The 14,958-nt window shown below is 43.9% G+C and overlaps 1 protein-coding gene across 1 annotated transcript in view; it reads right to left on the reverse strand.

The window, feature by feature from the left end:
* Positions 1-4,821: 4,821 nt before the first annotated feature.
* The window catches only part of ZDHHC17 (zinc finger DHHC-type containing 17), a 156,784-nt gene continuing 146,647 nt past the window's right edge, over positions 4,822-14,958 (reverse strand). Inside the window, exons 16-17 of the mRNA XM_029597144.1 lie at positions 14,658-14,752; positions 4,822-7,148 (exon numbers count right to left, since the gene is read on the reverse strand). Of these exons, the coding sequence (XP_029453004.1) occupies positions 7,010-7,148; positions 14,658-14,752 (234 nt within the window). The 3' untranslated portion in view covers positions 4,822-7,009. The remainder of the gene's footprint in view (positions 7,149-14,657; positions 14,753-14,958) is intronic.

Raw genomic sequence — 14,958 nt, forward strand, 5'->3', positions numbered from 1 at the left:
CAGAAGACTGGTGGCTGACAGAGGGTAGCGAAGAGAAAAAAAAATGTACTCTTACCTAATGTCCTCTCTTTGAATTCTGCTAGAGCGGTCCAGAGGTGGGGGTTTATCCCACAGTAGCAGCAGATTGCGACAGAATCCAACTTTTAGTGACATTATCACTCCTATTAGTGATGGTACAGTACAGGCACTTGCCAATATCTTTATGATAAAGCAATGAAGTAGAAAATACCCCTAACAATTTTAACAGGAGAACACTCTCTCAGCACAACCCCTTCTTTATCAGTGCTAGAAGGGAAGACAGAACAGCTTCCAAGAAGCCAAAGGATCTCCCTAACTAGCATGGAGGAAAAAAAATCCTGAAGGCTCCCTACTATTGACAAGCAAAGCACGGCCATTCGTATTTCCCAGGGAGGTGCGGGAAGTGGAATTCAGGATTCTAGTCTAGTGCCGAGGTTCAGTGGAAAGCACATATTTCACCAGTCCTTCACAATCGCCAGTGGTTTCCAGTCCTATTAAGAATCTGGGTCATGATACTTTTATTGGTTTTCATAATCTTTGCATAAGCTAGCTTCAGTTATCTCAATATGCAGCTATGTTGTTAGAATCCCATACGAATCCTCAGAAGCACTAAAGGCAGCAAAATAGTTGAATGTGGCAACAAGCCACTTTCTGTCAAACCCCAGTTAAAAGGAACACATTGCCCAAAGAAATACAGGGTGCTTCAGTTTAAGCAGCATCTAGAAACAGGTTTATTTGTTCAGGTATTTGTGATTAAAGATATCTGAATACACTGTAATAACTTCTAAAGCCATCATTCTGTAGGGATTGTGCATTTGTTTTTACATGCATAAAATTGATTTTAGGTGGGGACACAAATGGACATGCATAAAAACATGTTTTATGCATGTAAGTAATAAAACAAAACCAAGAAAATTATTTCCGCGCACAACCCTATCAATCTGCATGTGGTTTTGGCTAACCAGTTTTTAGGAGATGGAAAATAATTTAATTCCCCGTCAATCTGGACACAGTTGATGGTTTTGTCAGATTTACTGCTCCAAGATCACATTCCTGTGAGCTGTATCCTAGCAAAAAGTATTCCATCTGCACGTCAGTGTGCAAACAGCATCCATAGTGCCTGTCTCTCCTGTTCTCACAGCTGTGGCTTTTTCTCATTTCATTTTTTTTTTTTTTTAAACTTTTCAGCCCTCAAGAGTCTGTTTAGAGTTCTTCACATTTTTTATTAGTCTCCTGCAGAACCAGAATGCTTCTCTGTCATATGCAATTATTAAAGGTTTTCAAACTCCAGTGTGATGTTTAATCAAGGTAGGCAGAGCCACTACAAGAATCCCAGTGCAGTGAAAACTTTGGCAAATGCAGCAGTTAACAGCTGGAAATCTGTTTCCAGCCCAAGCTGAGAAAGCTGTCATCTCATATCTTCTTAGGACCTTAGAAGGAGGCCTAGAAATGAATAGCTTCCTGTCGCTGCTGTGCAGTACGGGGAGGCAGAAGTAGAGATTTGAAATGTCTTCACAGATTACAACTGCTCTATGTACAATACGATTTGCTTTTCCACCAGTCTCATCCCTGCCCCAAACCCGTAGTGAGATTTGCATTTTTGGGCTTGCCCATGCTCCCCTGGTCCAGTTGTTGAGCAAATACTGGCAAGCTGGATGCTTTGGGCTTTATGCAGTTGTCCCACTGAAATCGGAACAAAGCAGAGCAGATAGCACAGAGAACAGCTTGGGTGGCTGCCTTCCGCAGAATTGCTCCAGCCATGTCTGTACACCTTTACCCAACTGACTGAAGAAGAGACAACACAACTTGCTCCAGCAGCAAAGGGTGTATGGACAGATCAAAATTGTGGCTAACAGACTGCATCTTTCCTACACCTTAAATCCTTTGGACTTGCAACTGGGAGCTGCTGCAGCCTCCAGAAGATGGTAGCAGAGTTGGCCTGAGTCAACACATGCAGTGAAGCTGTGAAGGATGGAAAGGAGAAGCCAACTAGACAAGTCCACAGTAGAGAGCTGGGGCCAGAACTGACACTGATTAAAACGAGAACAGGACAAAGACGTTAATATTCTTATTTCCAAAGAAGAAGACTAGTTTTAAGTTGAAAGTCAGTGTCAGCACATAATGTTTGCCTACCTAATTTAGAAAAACCGTGTCCTAGGATAAAGAGAGGCCTAGAAATAAAAGTGAAAGAGGAGGTAATGGCGCAAGTCTTTCCAATCCGATCCTGGTGACAGCACAGCTAGTTGGGTTTTCAGGCTATTCAAAAGCAGCTCATCACCATCGGAAGCAATGATTAAGAAGAGCTTTCTTAAGCTCCTACTGCGAAACCCTCGATATGACTTGGCTTTTTGTTTCTCTTCACCTAGTGTGGCTAAAATGAATTTGAGTGAATTCAGGCCACAGTGCATAACTTGAAAGGCGTCAGGTAAAAAATCATTTTTAACATGGCACATCACACCTTTACCAATATTTATAGATTTAGTGCGTGCATCATCACTAAGGCAAACAGCAACCTCAGCGGAGGCTTAAATGAAGCTCCTAAAGGCCTCTCTGCAGTTTAAGTGGGAAGATATGCCTCAACAACATGGGTTGTATTTTGAATTGCAGTGTGAGCCATGAATTCCCTCCCAACTGATGTTGAATAGCTCCGTAGACACCTTGGCCAATCCAAGAAAGAATTTTGGCAAATCCATGTTGACCTTAAAAGATCAAAGGCAGGTAGGTCAACAAGTGGGGCAGAGATAAGGCAGTGATTTTGCTTGCCAGTCCTCCCACTCTAGCTCTTCCGCTGTTACTTCCATCAATACTAGATCTGCATTTAAAGCAACACTCCTTGAAAAATTCTTCAGTGTTTCTTGGTTTGTCACCTTCTGTTCCCACGTCTCTCCTTTTTTATTGAAACATTTTATTCCTTTCAATTTCACATCTCTTTGGAGCAAAACATGCACCCATCACCACAGTTGTGACACCACATGTACGTACTGCTGAGTGTAATTAAGAAAAAGTAGCCAACACTACCACAAGAACACATTCTTAATTATTTATTAAATTGGAGACATTCTAAGTTCAACTTACAGAAGAAAAGCAATCTATTTCAGTACCTGGTATTAATTTTCCATATTTAGTGTTTATTGATCTAACAGGAAAAATGTTGTGTTTATATTTTTCTGTGTGATTAATACCAGCACCTCCGATAGACCATTAATAGTGTTACCCAGGTCACACAATTCTGACGGAGCACAAATCTACTAAAACACTGCAGCCAGAATAACAAGGGGAATATTTTATCAATGGATTCACACTTGTTTTATTATCCTAAGTATACTAACAGTTATTCTTTTCAGGTTGTGAAGCCTTCCAGAGACCATGAAGTACACAAACATTTGAGGCTTGGTGCGATCTCCAAGGATTCAAAATCTGACTCCCTGGAGATCTTCACATCCTCCTCCTCTCAGGCTCCTCTTTGCAGCAGGGAGTCAAAAGTTTCATTCTGGGCTCAGTTAGCCAAGACTGCGTCTTTCTGCAGCATGGATGAAAGCAACCCAGAGCTAAACTCTGAAGCAGGTTCTCAGGCCTGGCTGAACTGCGTGTGGGATACTGAAGAATTCCTTCCAAAAACTGACTAAAGAAGGTGCCGATGTGGTCGGGAACGCTCACGTACATCATGGTCTTTGGATAATTCCATTGGTGCTTCAATAAAAGACATCTCAACCTGCAACGAGACCGGTTTCCTTCAAGACCACTAAAGCTACAAGAAGTCTGCACTGCCAGCTATGCTGTGTACAAACCCTCTGCTTACTGTGTTTTAGCACCACTGGTTAAGATGAAGAGCTTAATCACATCACGGCTGAAATAGTTCATAGTCGTTATTGAAAGACAAAAGAAATATTTTAATCGTTTATGCAATTCATAACTTACAAAAATCTGATTTCATTTGTGTAAGGAAAGCTAATTTATTAAACATTTACAGTTTTTTTTTGTTCACAATGTAAGTACATCAAGATCTTTGACAGCAGTAAAATAATACTTGGCACAATTATAAATAAAATATAAAAGATATCCATATGCTTAAAATGTAGTGACACTGTTAAAATTCCAATCAAACAAGGATGAGTAACAAATGCTTGCAAAGAAGCAACACATGATAAAGGCTGAGACAAAGATTTGCCATGTACTCTCTTTCCCTGCTGTTGGGATAAATTGATTGGACTTTCACTCGGTCTGTTTTACCCAATTTTAAAAGTGATGCTCCCTGGCTGACACATCCTTTTGTTCAATCATGAGCTTAAATCTCTGGCTCACCATCTCTCCAGCGACTGGTTTAAAAGACCAAAGGATCACCTCAACAGATTATATGAGCGATGTTCTTTACCCCCAAACTCCAGAATATTGTCCAGACATACCTAAAACAATGCTGTTTTCTGACCCTGACTGCCTCTGCTGTATTAAGACCACCTCTGAAAGCCTGCAAATGCATTATAGCTGGTACGGGGGCAGCCAGTTTTAAATTGAGTAGAACATAGGGCATTCCACTGAATATGTTTGGTCTTTTGACAACATGAAATGTGTAAAAGTTTTCTTTGAACTGCTCAGGACCGATGTGACATCAGCTGCCCAAATAAGAACAGACTTTCAGTGCTAATGCTGACTTTTTTTCTTTTTCATTTTTTTATTAAGAAAGTTGTGAAATGATAAAATAATTTAAGAATAGCTCAAGAGCTTTCAATATTTTTTCCCATACTTTATTTCTTAAAATCTAAAGAGCTATAAACTCTCTTAGTTATGGTTAATGATTTAATTCTGTTTGAATTCAGAAGTGATGAAATAACAGGCTTTTTTTTTTTTTTTTTTTAACAGCCCCATACCATCACGTCAAAACTCGCCCCCCAAAAAATAATGCCAAAGATGAAGTTGACATTTTTCAATATTAAAACATTCATGTATAGCAAAGTTGCACTTTTATAGGTCTGGTACTTGCAAACTAGGAGGGTGTTGCCCTAATCAGACACAAACTGGGGGGGGGGGGGGGGGGGGGGAAAAAGGTATAATTGCAAAACACCGAACATCAATTATTTACAGTGTTACTGCTCCTCTTATGAAGGCCAAGGGCGGGAATACGACGAGATTGCCTTAATACCTGTAATGCTGTTCATTACAGCAAAAGTTAATTTTCCCAAGCCTCACACATGCAGTGATCTTGCAAGATATAATGCCGATAGGCAGTAGACATCACAAGAAGCTCAGATATATCGTCCTACATTTTTTGGTTGGATTAAAATGAAAGGAGCAGCCTTAGGTACACTAGACACACACACTCACAAAGAGAAAACGGTCTGAATTAGTTATGTACAGATACACATTCTTTACACAGGACTCTAGGATCTGCTTTTAAAGGGAAGGAGGGAGGGATGTTTCCTCACTGGTATTTTGACCCACTACATTGCCGCAGCACATCAGTGAACTCAACAAGTCTCAGTCGCTCAGGAAACAATATTTAAGGTGGCAGTGGAGAACTCACCATGCGCACAAGAAAAAGCTATAACAGAATATAATCAGTGCATCACATTCCGTAATGAAATACCACCGGAATGCAGTTACCCTGCTACCTTATTTATAGTGTGAAAGGTGGTTTCTCAGCTAGTGAAGCCAATGCATTGTCAACAAGATTTCCAAGTTCTGATTACCACTGTAGTAACAGGAGGCTAACAGCGCTGGAAAGCCATTGTGCTCTGTCTATGCCAAATAACCAGTTTCAGTTATATGTACATAATTCAATAACGCATTTGCTCACCAGATTAAACTGATGCCTTGTTTTCAACTGGGTCCCAGAGGTACAGAGGAAAAAAAAAAAAAAAAAGGTGATTTGCCCAACTCGCAGGGTCAGTGAGAGGGAACAGCCTTGACCAGTTCCCAAGACTTCTCCTAAATTAGTGCACTAACCAGCTCCCAACAAACAGATACTTCACAATTAATATTTTGCCATGAAAGGGTTAAGGAATGCACCTCTATGTAATTGTGACATTTTGCATTCAAAATTTCACATCTTTGGTTCCACCCGTGCAACTTATCTCCACCCCCCTCCAGCTCCAGGATTATTAGACTGGGTTACTTCCAGTGCTTGGATACCATCATTTCCAAAAATCGTTGAAATCATCACTTCAAGACAGCCAATCCACACCCCCACCTGCTTCTACGTTAGCACACTGGTAAGCTATTTTGAAATCATTAAAAACTTTTCACCAGGGCATTAAGTTCAAAAACAGAACTTATGTGTCCATGTAGCTGTGTATTTTGGACTACAGAGCCTCTAGAACATGGTTATTAGAATTAGTTTACAGAACCAGATGACAAGAAACAGCAGATAGCCATAAAACCGCAGGCAACATTTTGTCGTCAACATTAACCGTATCAACTTAACATATTACAGTGGATCCCTATTAAAAAAAAAAAAAAATCACATGATCTTTGATCACAGTATTTAAATACCCAGTTTAAATGAACATAAGCTTAAAGTCCATCTGTGTAAGACCACATCATAGGAATAGAATAACACAGTAAGTAAATCTTATGCAAGCCTGACTGCACCATAGATACTTTTCATTCCAATGGAATTATTTGGACTGGGATGGGGGAAGCAGGGAGTCGAATTTCCTTTCAGCATAACATATATTTCATTATGCCAATACTGTCATGCTCCGCTGTGAATGGTGTTAAAAATAAAAATAAAATAAACCTCACACACACACATACATCCAATGCAGTTCAGCTGTTCCAAATCATCCCTCTTTGTTTTCCCTTCTCAGCACTGGCAGTTTGCTCTGTCCGTTTCATTCACAAGATCCCGACCAAGAGAAGGTGCCATAAAAGTCATTGTTCGCCCTGCACACACAGCATGCTACAGTTCAAGGGGCGTGGGGTGGAGTGAGAGCGCGAACGTCTGGCACCGCTCAACTTTGATCTGTGCGCACGCACAGGACGGCGATGCCCCCTGCTACACCAGCTGGTAGCCAGTTCCTGATGTCTGGTCGTATTCTATCGTATACTGCCTTGTCCAGTCCACAATAACAGGGCGAAAGAGGCCACAGCATCTGAATTCAAAGAAGTCTATAATATTTCTTATACATCCATGGCTAGGCAAAAGGAAAAATGAAAGTGTTATTATTACTAGGCATCATAACAGTCCTTCAGCAATTAAGAACAAAAACAGAGAGAGTCATTCCACCATAATACCTGTGTAACGTCTGGAGGAATGCTAGCAATAGGATCTATTGCCTGACTTAGAGGAAGGAACAACTGAATAAATGGCGGCTGGTTGGGCCAACAGTGTAGCAGAGGAATCCAGGTTTGGATTCTTAGTCTGCTGGAGTTGGCTGGACCAGAGCACCTCGCAGAAATGGTGTGCTCTGGCTCAAGGGAGGGAGATGAATGGCTCCACCATGTTGGGTCCTGCCAGCCAAAGAGGGGGTACTGAGCCCACAAGCCAGCAAGGTTTCCCTACAGCCATTCAGGTATCCTGGCTGGGGAAGGGAGGGGGGGTTTCAAAGATAGTGGGTGAAGATATGAACGAGGGTTCTATGCTGTTTTGGGTCTCCTACTATGATGGATAACCATTTCTTGGCAAGGCAGGCAGCTAAGAAACAGTAAAGGGCTTAAGAAGATCCCTATCGAACATGAAAGCAAAAGGAAAGGAGAAGCTTGAGGGAAAAAGGGGAGAGACAACAATTTAACTGTGTTTCTATAATGCAACAATAAATGGCTTTTCTCTACCACATTTAACCCAATAGTCTATACATGAAACTCAGTATTTAACCTGTTAAAAGAATGCAATCACTCTCAAAGGCAGCTGCAATTTATGGAGAAAGGTTTTAAACATTTCATACAATAAAACTAAAACAAAAAAAATCATTATTCCCAAATCTTTAGTCATTTCTCACGTCTCAGTATTTATTACAAAAAAACAAAAAACATTTTCTTTTTGGCTAACTCACTAAAGACCACTGTGTGTGTCTAGAAGTGCTAAAGGATTAAGTGGTAGTAGCAGTGTGATCAAATTATCAGCCTCTGTTTCTAGCTTTTCTGAACTTTAAAAGGGAAAAAGGAAAATTGGTTCTTACCTGCTAATTTTCGTTCCTGTAGTACCATGGATCAGTCCAGACTCCTGGGTTTTGCCTCCCCTCCAGCAGATGGAGACAGAGAAAGTTTTACTGACACTTAAGCTGAGGTGCTACCCTGCAGTCCCTCAGTATTAATCTTTACCCAAGCCTGAAAAGTAATCAAACAAATCAACTAGGCTCCCCCCGAATGAACAGGGGGAGAAGAAAAAACCCCTCAAAAATGAAACTGCCCCCACACTAGAAAAAAAAGGAATCGTGTAGGACTAACGGAACCTCTGCCATTCTTCAGACAGCAAACAGAAAAGAGAAATCGAGCGGACTCTCCCAAACTACCCAAATCCTCCAGAGGGCGGGACTCTGGACTGATCCATGGTACTACAGGATCAAAAATTAGCAGGTAAGAACTAATTTTCCTTTCCCTGTATGTACCCAGATCAATCCAGACTCCTGGGATGTACCAAAACTTCCCTAAACGGGGTGGGACTGTGAGAGTCCCGCTCGAAGCACACTTTCACCAAAACCCTTGGTCCCTGGGGCCTGGAAATCCAGACGATAATGTCTGGCGAAAGTGTGCAGCAACTTCCAAGAAGCCGCTCTGCAGATCTCCTGTGGAGAAACCAGCTGACACTCGGCCCAGGATGCCGACTGAGAATGAATAGAATGCTCCTGGAGATCCTCTGGAACCAAACGCCGCTGACATATATACGCCGAACTAATAGATTCCTTTTTGGAAACGATGAAGTAGATGGAATAGCAACCTGTTTCTTGTTCCGCCAGAGGAACCGGGACAATGACTCCTAGCTTGCGCAAATGAGAAACGGTGTCTCTTACTGCTACTTGCTTCTCGTGGTAAGAGCATGGGGAAATTAAGAAGCTGTCCCTTAGAGGCCGAGAAATTCTAAAGCATAGCCTAGTTTTTTCACACTTAAGACCTACTGGTCAGACGTGATCTTAGTCCACTCCTTGTAAAACAAGCCCAAATTGGCCTCCTATCACTGGGACCAAGGAGTGGACCAGCCTGGCATCATTGGGAGGGTTTGGCACAGCCGTTCCCTGTGAAGAGCAATCTCGGCTGGGCTGCCGCTGCCAAAAGGACTGACTCCATGACTATTGTCTGACCGAGAACTGTCACTGAGTGGAATCGGAAGGCCTGGGTGCCCGAAATCTGCGACTCCCCTTGAAACGAGGGCGAGAAGGGAAGGAACTCTCCCTTCGGCTTATCCTCTGACAACTTGTGAACCTTGTTCTCAACAAGGGACTGGATCATCTCTTCCAGGTCTTTACCAAAGAATAACTTCCCTTTGAAGGTTAACGACCCCAGTTGAGATTTGGAAGAAACATCGGCCGACCAATTCCTCAGCCAGAGGAGCCACCTGGCCGAGACTGCTGATATCATGGTCCTGGAAGAGGTTCTGAGAAGATCATACAATGCATCCGCACTGTAGGCCATCACGGCTTCCAACCACTCAGCTTGAAGAACCTCAGCATCAGACAAATATTTGTGCATTTGCAACTGCTGCACCCAGCGCAGCCCCGCACTTAGCATGAAACTGCTGCACATAGCTGCTCGGGCCCCAAGAGCAGACACCTCGAAGATCTTCCTGAGATGAACTTCCAGCTTCCTGTCCTGAAGATCCTTCAGAGCTGCAGCTCCCGTAACTGGAATGGTCATCTTCTTAGTGACCGCCGAGACCGAGACATCGACTTTTGAGACCTTGAGAATGTGCAGCGCATCTTCAGACAACGGATATAACCTATCCATAGCTCTGCTGACCTTCAAAACTGTGTCTAGGGTATCTCACTCCCTTGAACAGGATAGTGCTGACCAAAGAATGGAAAGGAAAAGATCAAGTGGGACCCTGGAGGCCAACCATGTCCGGGATCCACAGCTCCCAACTTGGAAACCTCCTGAGGGATATCAAGGCCCAGCTCATCAAGGACCGCTGGTATGAGGAGACAACTCCTCCTTGTGGAACAAACAGACCACTTTGGAATCATCCCCTTCGACTGCCGTTCTTTGGGCAGACTGCCGATCCGGATCTTGGTCACCCACAGCTGGGGCCACATCCTGAGGACCCAGACACTAGTGAACCTCCGTATCCGAGGGGTCCGGAGAGGAATCCACGCCTGTGTGGGGAGACGAGGCCCCTAAGAGCCTGGCAGAGCCTCAGGGCCCCAAGATCAGCCCTGGCCTTCTTGAGGTGCGTCCCTGGAAGCTCCTTTGCTGCCTTGCGATGAACCGATTTACGCATCTTATAGGCCTTATATAACAGTAAAACAAAATCGGAAGAGAAGGAGGACGACGAATCAGAGGACCCCCCCAGGGTCTTCCTCACTCCCTACTGGTGCCTCATCAGGCTCAAGCCCTCCCCTGGAGCCCTAACCACGGGGGGAGGGGGGGAGATCCCTAGCCCCCTCTGCGGATCATGCTGCTGCATCAAATGTGGCCAAAATGGCTGCCGTTCCCGCTCAGAGCCTCTAGAGCCTGCTGCGTTGAAACTAGCCTCCTAGGCTTGCAGCACTGGCTCGCCCGATACCCGATCGTGCCCCTAGATTGGTCCCCCCCTCCCCCCCCAGGGAGGCAGCATGCACAAAGGCCATCATGGGAAAGACGTGCTTGCGCGTCCCCGCAGGCCGCACCATGCGGGATCGGGGTCGGCAGGAGAAATAAAGTACAGCACCGGGACAAAGAGAAAAACAAACACCGGTACGGGCAAGCACCGAGGCTGCCAGAAGAGACAGCAACCCCCAGACGGGAGAAACCCTGCCGCGCAGGAACTCCCCACTGCTGAATAGAAACTTGCCTCTGCGACTTTTTTTTTTGTAAACTTTAAGCCAGCGCAGAGGAAACAAATAAAAAAACTTCCCTGAGAAGTGTCTGTGGCTCTACTGGTCCCTCAGGGCAAGTGACCTGGATCCCCTGGGTGTCAGCCATGCCCGGCCAGAAGGGAGAGTGGGCGGTAGAAAGGTCCCCGACCCCCTGCTCGTGTGCCTCGAAGACAAGAGGGGGATGATCCCACCAGGACCTAGCAACCCCCTGGGAGGCAAGAAGTGCTGCCAAACACAGAGCCGTCTTTTTTTTTTTTCAGTCAGACTACAGGCTTTGACTTCCACCATCTGCTGGAGACAGAGAAATACTGAGGGACTGCAGGTGGCATCTCAGCTTAAGTGTCAGGGTCAGTAAAACTTTCTCTGTCTCCATCTGCTGGAGGGGAGGCAAACCCAGGAGTCTGGACTAATCTGGGTACGTACAGGGAATACCTCCTTTGTTCCATTGCTTAACTGCAAACTGAAACACTGCAGGTCAGTTTTAAATCATGTTTTGCTAGTGTCAATGGGCATTCACCTACCCCTCCCCTCCCATCCTAAGCAACTAGACAAAACCTAAGGGGCCGATGCAATAAATGCGCGTAGAAAGCGGGCGCTGAACAGTCAGCGCCCGCTTTCTTAATGCGCCCCCAAGAGGGGCGCGTCCCTAGCACCTCCTTGCTAACGAGAACGCGATCACTTTTACTAACTCAGCCGTCTGCTGGTTAGGTGGGGTTTTTTTTTGTTTTTTTTTTTTTAAGACGTTTAAGGTTTTCCTCCTACTTAATATCGCACTCGCAACGAGATGCACTTTTTTTTTTTGCATCGGAGTGAATGCCTAAAAGCCTCATTCACATGCATTTGCATGTGATGAGCGCTATTAGGTTCACTCCGTGTTGGACACGCGTTGAATATTTATTTATTTTTATTTATTTAGAAACTTTGTTATACTGATATTAGTGGTTACATCATAACGGTTTACATCGAACTGCAGGTAGAAAGTAGAGAGCAGGGAAGGGGAGGGGGACTGCAATTAAACCAGAAATCAAGGGAAAGAAAAGGAGAGAGGAACTGGAGAATTTAACTGGAGAGAAACGTTAACTTAAAGAATGTAACAATTAATGACTTAGAGGCAGTAATGAAGCGATGGGATTAGTGCGCAGGGGACCTAATCTGGGTTTGCCTGTTTGAAGAGCCTGGTCTTTAGCTTTTTCTTGAATTTGATGGAGCAAGGCTCGAGGCGGAGATCCTTAGGTAGTGAGTTCCAACGGGTGGGGCTTGCAAGGAAAGAGCTCGATCCCTGGTGGAGGTGAGGTTGCATTTTTAAGTAATGGGATGTGGAGAGTACCTTTCAGGGTTGCTCTGGTGGGGCGGTTGGAGGGGATGAAACGGAGAGGCTCGTCAAGCCAGTTGGAGTTGTGATTATAGATGGATTTATGAATAATGGTAAGGGTTTTGTAGAGGATGCGTGAGGGTATCGGGAGCCAATGGAGATCTTTAAGGATGGGGGTTATGTGGTCGGATTTGAGGGTATTAGTAAGGATTCTAGCAACAGCGTTCTGCAGCATTTGTAGCAGTTTTATGGTAGAGTAGGGGAGGCCTAGAAAAAGGGAGTTGCAGTAGTCCATTTTAGTTGAGAGGGTCGCCTGTATGACGGTGAGGAAATCATGGGTGTGGAGTAAGGGTTTTTGAGCTTATAGAAGCCTTCCTTTAGGATGGTTTTGATGTGTTTTTCAGGTTTAGTTGCTGGTCAATCAGAACACCAAGATCTCGTACGAAGGGCTGTGAGGAGATAGTACTGTATGCCGGGTCACTTGGGAATTTGTTGGTTGGATATAAAGAGAAGTTCAGTCTTAGTGGTATTAAGGGCGAGATGGAGATTTGTGAGAAGGGTGTTTATGGAAGTGAGACATTTCTCCCAGAATTTTAGTGAATTGGAGATGGATTCTTGTATTAGTATGATGATTTGAACATAGTCTGTGTAGATGTATAATTTGAGGCTGAGGTCGGACAGGAGCTGACAAAGGGGAGTGAGGTATATATTAAATAGGGTGGAGGAGAGGGAGGAGCCTTGAGGCACACCTTGGTGAGGCAGAAGTGTGTGGATTCGGAGTTGCCTATTTTGACAGAGAATAGTCTATTGGCAGATAGGATTTAAACCAAAGGAGGGCTGAGCCTGAAATGCCAATGTCAGATAGGCAAGAGAGGAGGAGGTTGTGGCTTATTGTGTCAAACGCTGATGAGATGTTGAGGAGGGCAAGAATGTAGCAGTGACCTTGATCTAGGCCTTTGAGGAGGGAGTCAGTGAGGGTGAGTAAGAGGGTTTCCGTGTTGAAGTGCTTACAAAAACCACGTTGAGATGGGTGAAGAATGTTGTTGCTGTCTAGGTAATCCATGAGTTGGGAGTTGACCACCTTTTCCATGATTTTAGCGATAAAAGGAAGGTTAGATATGGGATGGTAATTGGCTGGGTCATTGGGGTCAAGTGACGGTTTTTTGAGAAGGGCTTTGACAACTGCATGCTTAAGGGTGTCTGAGACTGTGCCAGAAGAGAGGGAGCAGTTGATGATGTCTGCTAGGGGTTTGGCGATGGTATTAGGAATGGTCAGCAGTGCTTTGGTGGGGATGGTGTCCGTAGGGTGGGATGCTGGTTTGATCTTTTTAAGAATAGATTCAATTTCCTTGGACGAGGTAAGGTCGAGGGAGTCAAGGTTAGCCTTGGCGATGATTGGGAGTGGGGGGATGGGATGGGAAGTGACAGGGAATCTGAGGAGGATGTTCGCTATTTTATTGTGGAAAAAGAAGGCGAGTTCTTCCCTTTTAATACTGGCTTCGGTGTCAGATGAAGGGTGGGGATGATTTAGTGAGATCTGCAACATAGAAGAATAGAGCTTTGGGGTTGAGCTTATATTCATGTATTTTGGAGGCATAGGTACTAATCCCCTTATTGCATTAGGGAACTGATTAGTGCCTATTCAACTCGCGTCCGACTGCGGGTTATACAGTGTGCTCGGCTGAGCACACTGTATTGCATCGACCCCTAGGTGTTTCTACAACTATCCAGTTCTAGTACTTGACGACCTCCAACTAATCAGGTTTTCAGGATATCCCTAATGAATATACATGAGAGAAATCCGCATGCAACTGAGGTTTTGCGCATGCAAATCTCTCTCTCATTAGGGGTTTTCTGAAAACCAAGGACTGGAGTTGGATACTTGTTCCACCAACACACAAATGTATCAACAGACCTCCTTATTTCTCGAGCTAATGCTGATTTCTACACCAGAACTGCTAATTAAAGTGTGCTCATACACTTTGATTTCTGAGATCCGTCACAATCAATCTGTAATGTCATGAAACCACCTCACAATATGAGAGGACATTTTTCTAATACAGCATTTCCCAACCCTCTTCCAGGAGGGAACCCTATCCAGTTGGGTTTTTAGGGATTGTCACGATGAATAGGCATGAGAAAGGATTGGGTCTCCAATGTATGCAAATCAATCTAAGACAAATTCATTTCAGATATCTTGAAACCTCATCTGGTTAGGTGTGCCTCCAAGAGAGGGTTGAGAAACACTGCTCTAATGTTACCAGTTTCACAGTATATACAATTAATAGTTAGGAGGTGTTTGTACCTGTCTGGAACTAAAGATCTTATTCTTTTGTATAGCACCCTGAGGAGTGTTCAGTTTGATTCCCCCCAAGTAAACTTACTTGAATGGGCTCTCAATAGAAGTTGCTGTGACTTTAAAGTGCTTGTATCTCCTTGCATTCATTCTTTCATTTGTAGTAATGCCCAAACAGGATATCTGCCAAAGAATAACATTAGGGAACATTATGTCTCTTTTTAATGCATGCATGTTTCAGGAAACATATACAGCACTATGCAAAGAGAAAACTGAAAATATTTCACCAGTTTTTATTTTTAATGCAGTAAAAATAAAGGGGATTTCGGAATCCATCCCCACACACATTGACATTACGAAGTCAATATTCAAAGGGATCTCAATATCTC

Source organism: Rhinatrema bivittatum, chromosome 4 (genome assembly GCF_901001135.1).
Source record: "Rhinatrema bivittatum chromosome 4, aRhiBiv1.1, whole genome shotgun sequence".
Taxonomy (NCBI): Eukaryota; Metazoa; Chordata; class Amphibia; order Gymnophiona; family Rhinatrematidae; genus Rhinatrema; species Rhinatrema bivittatum.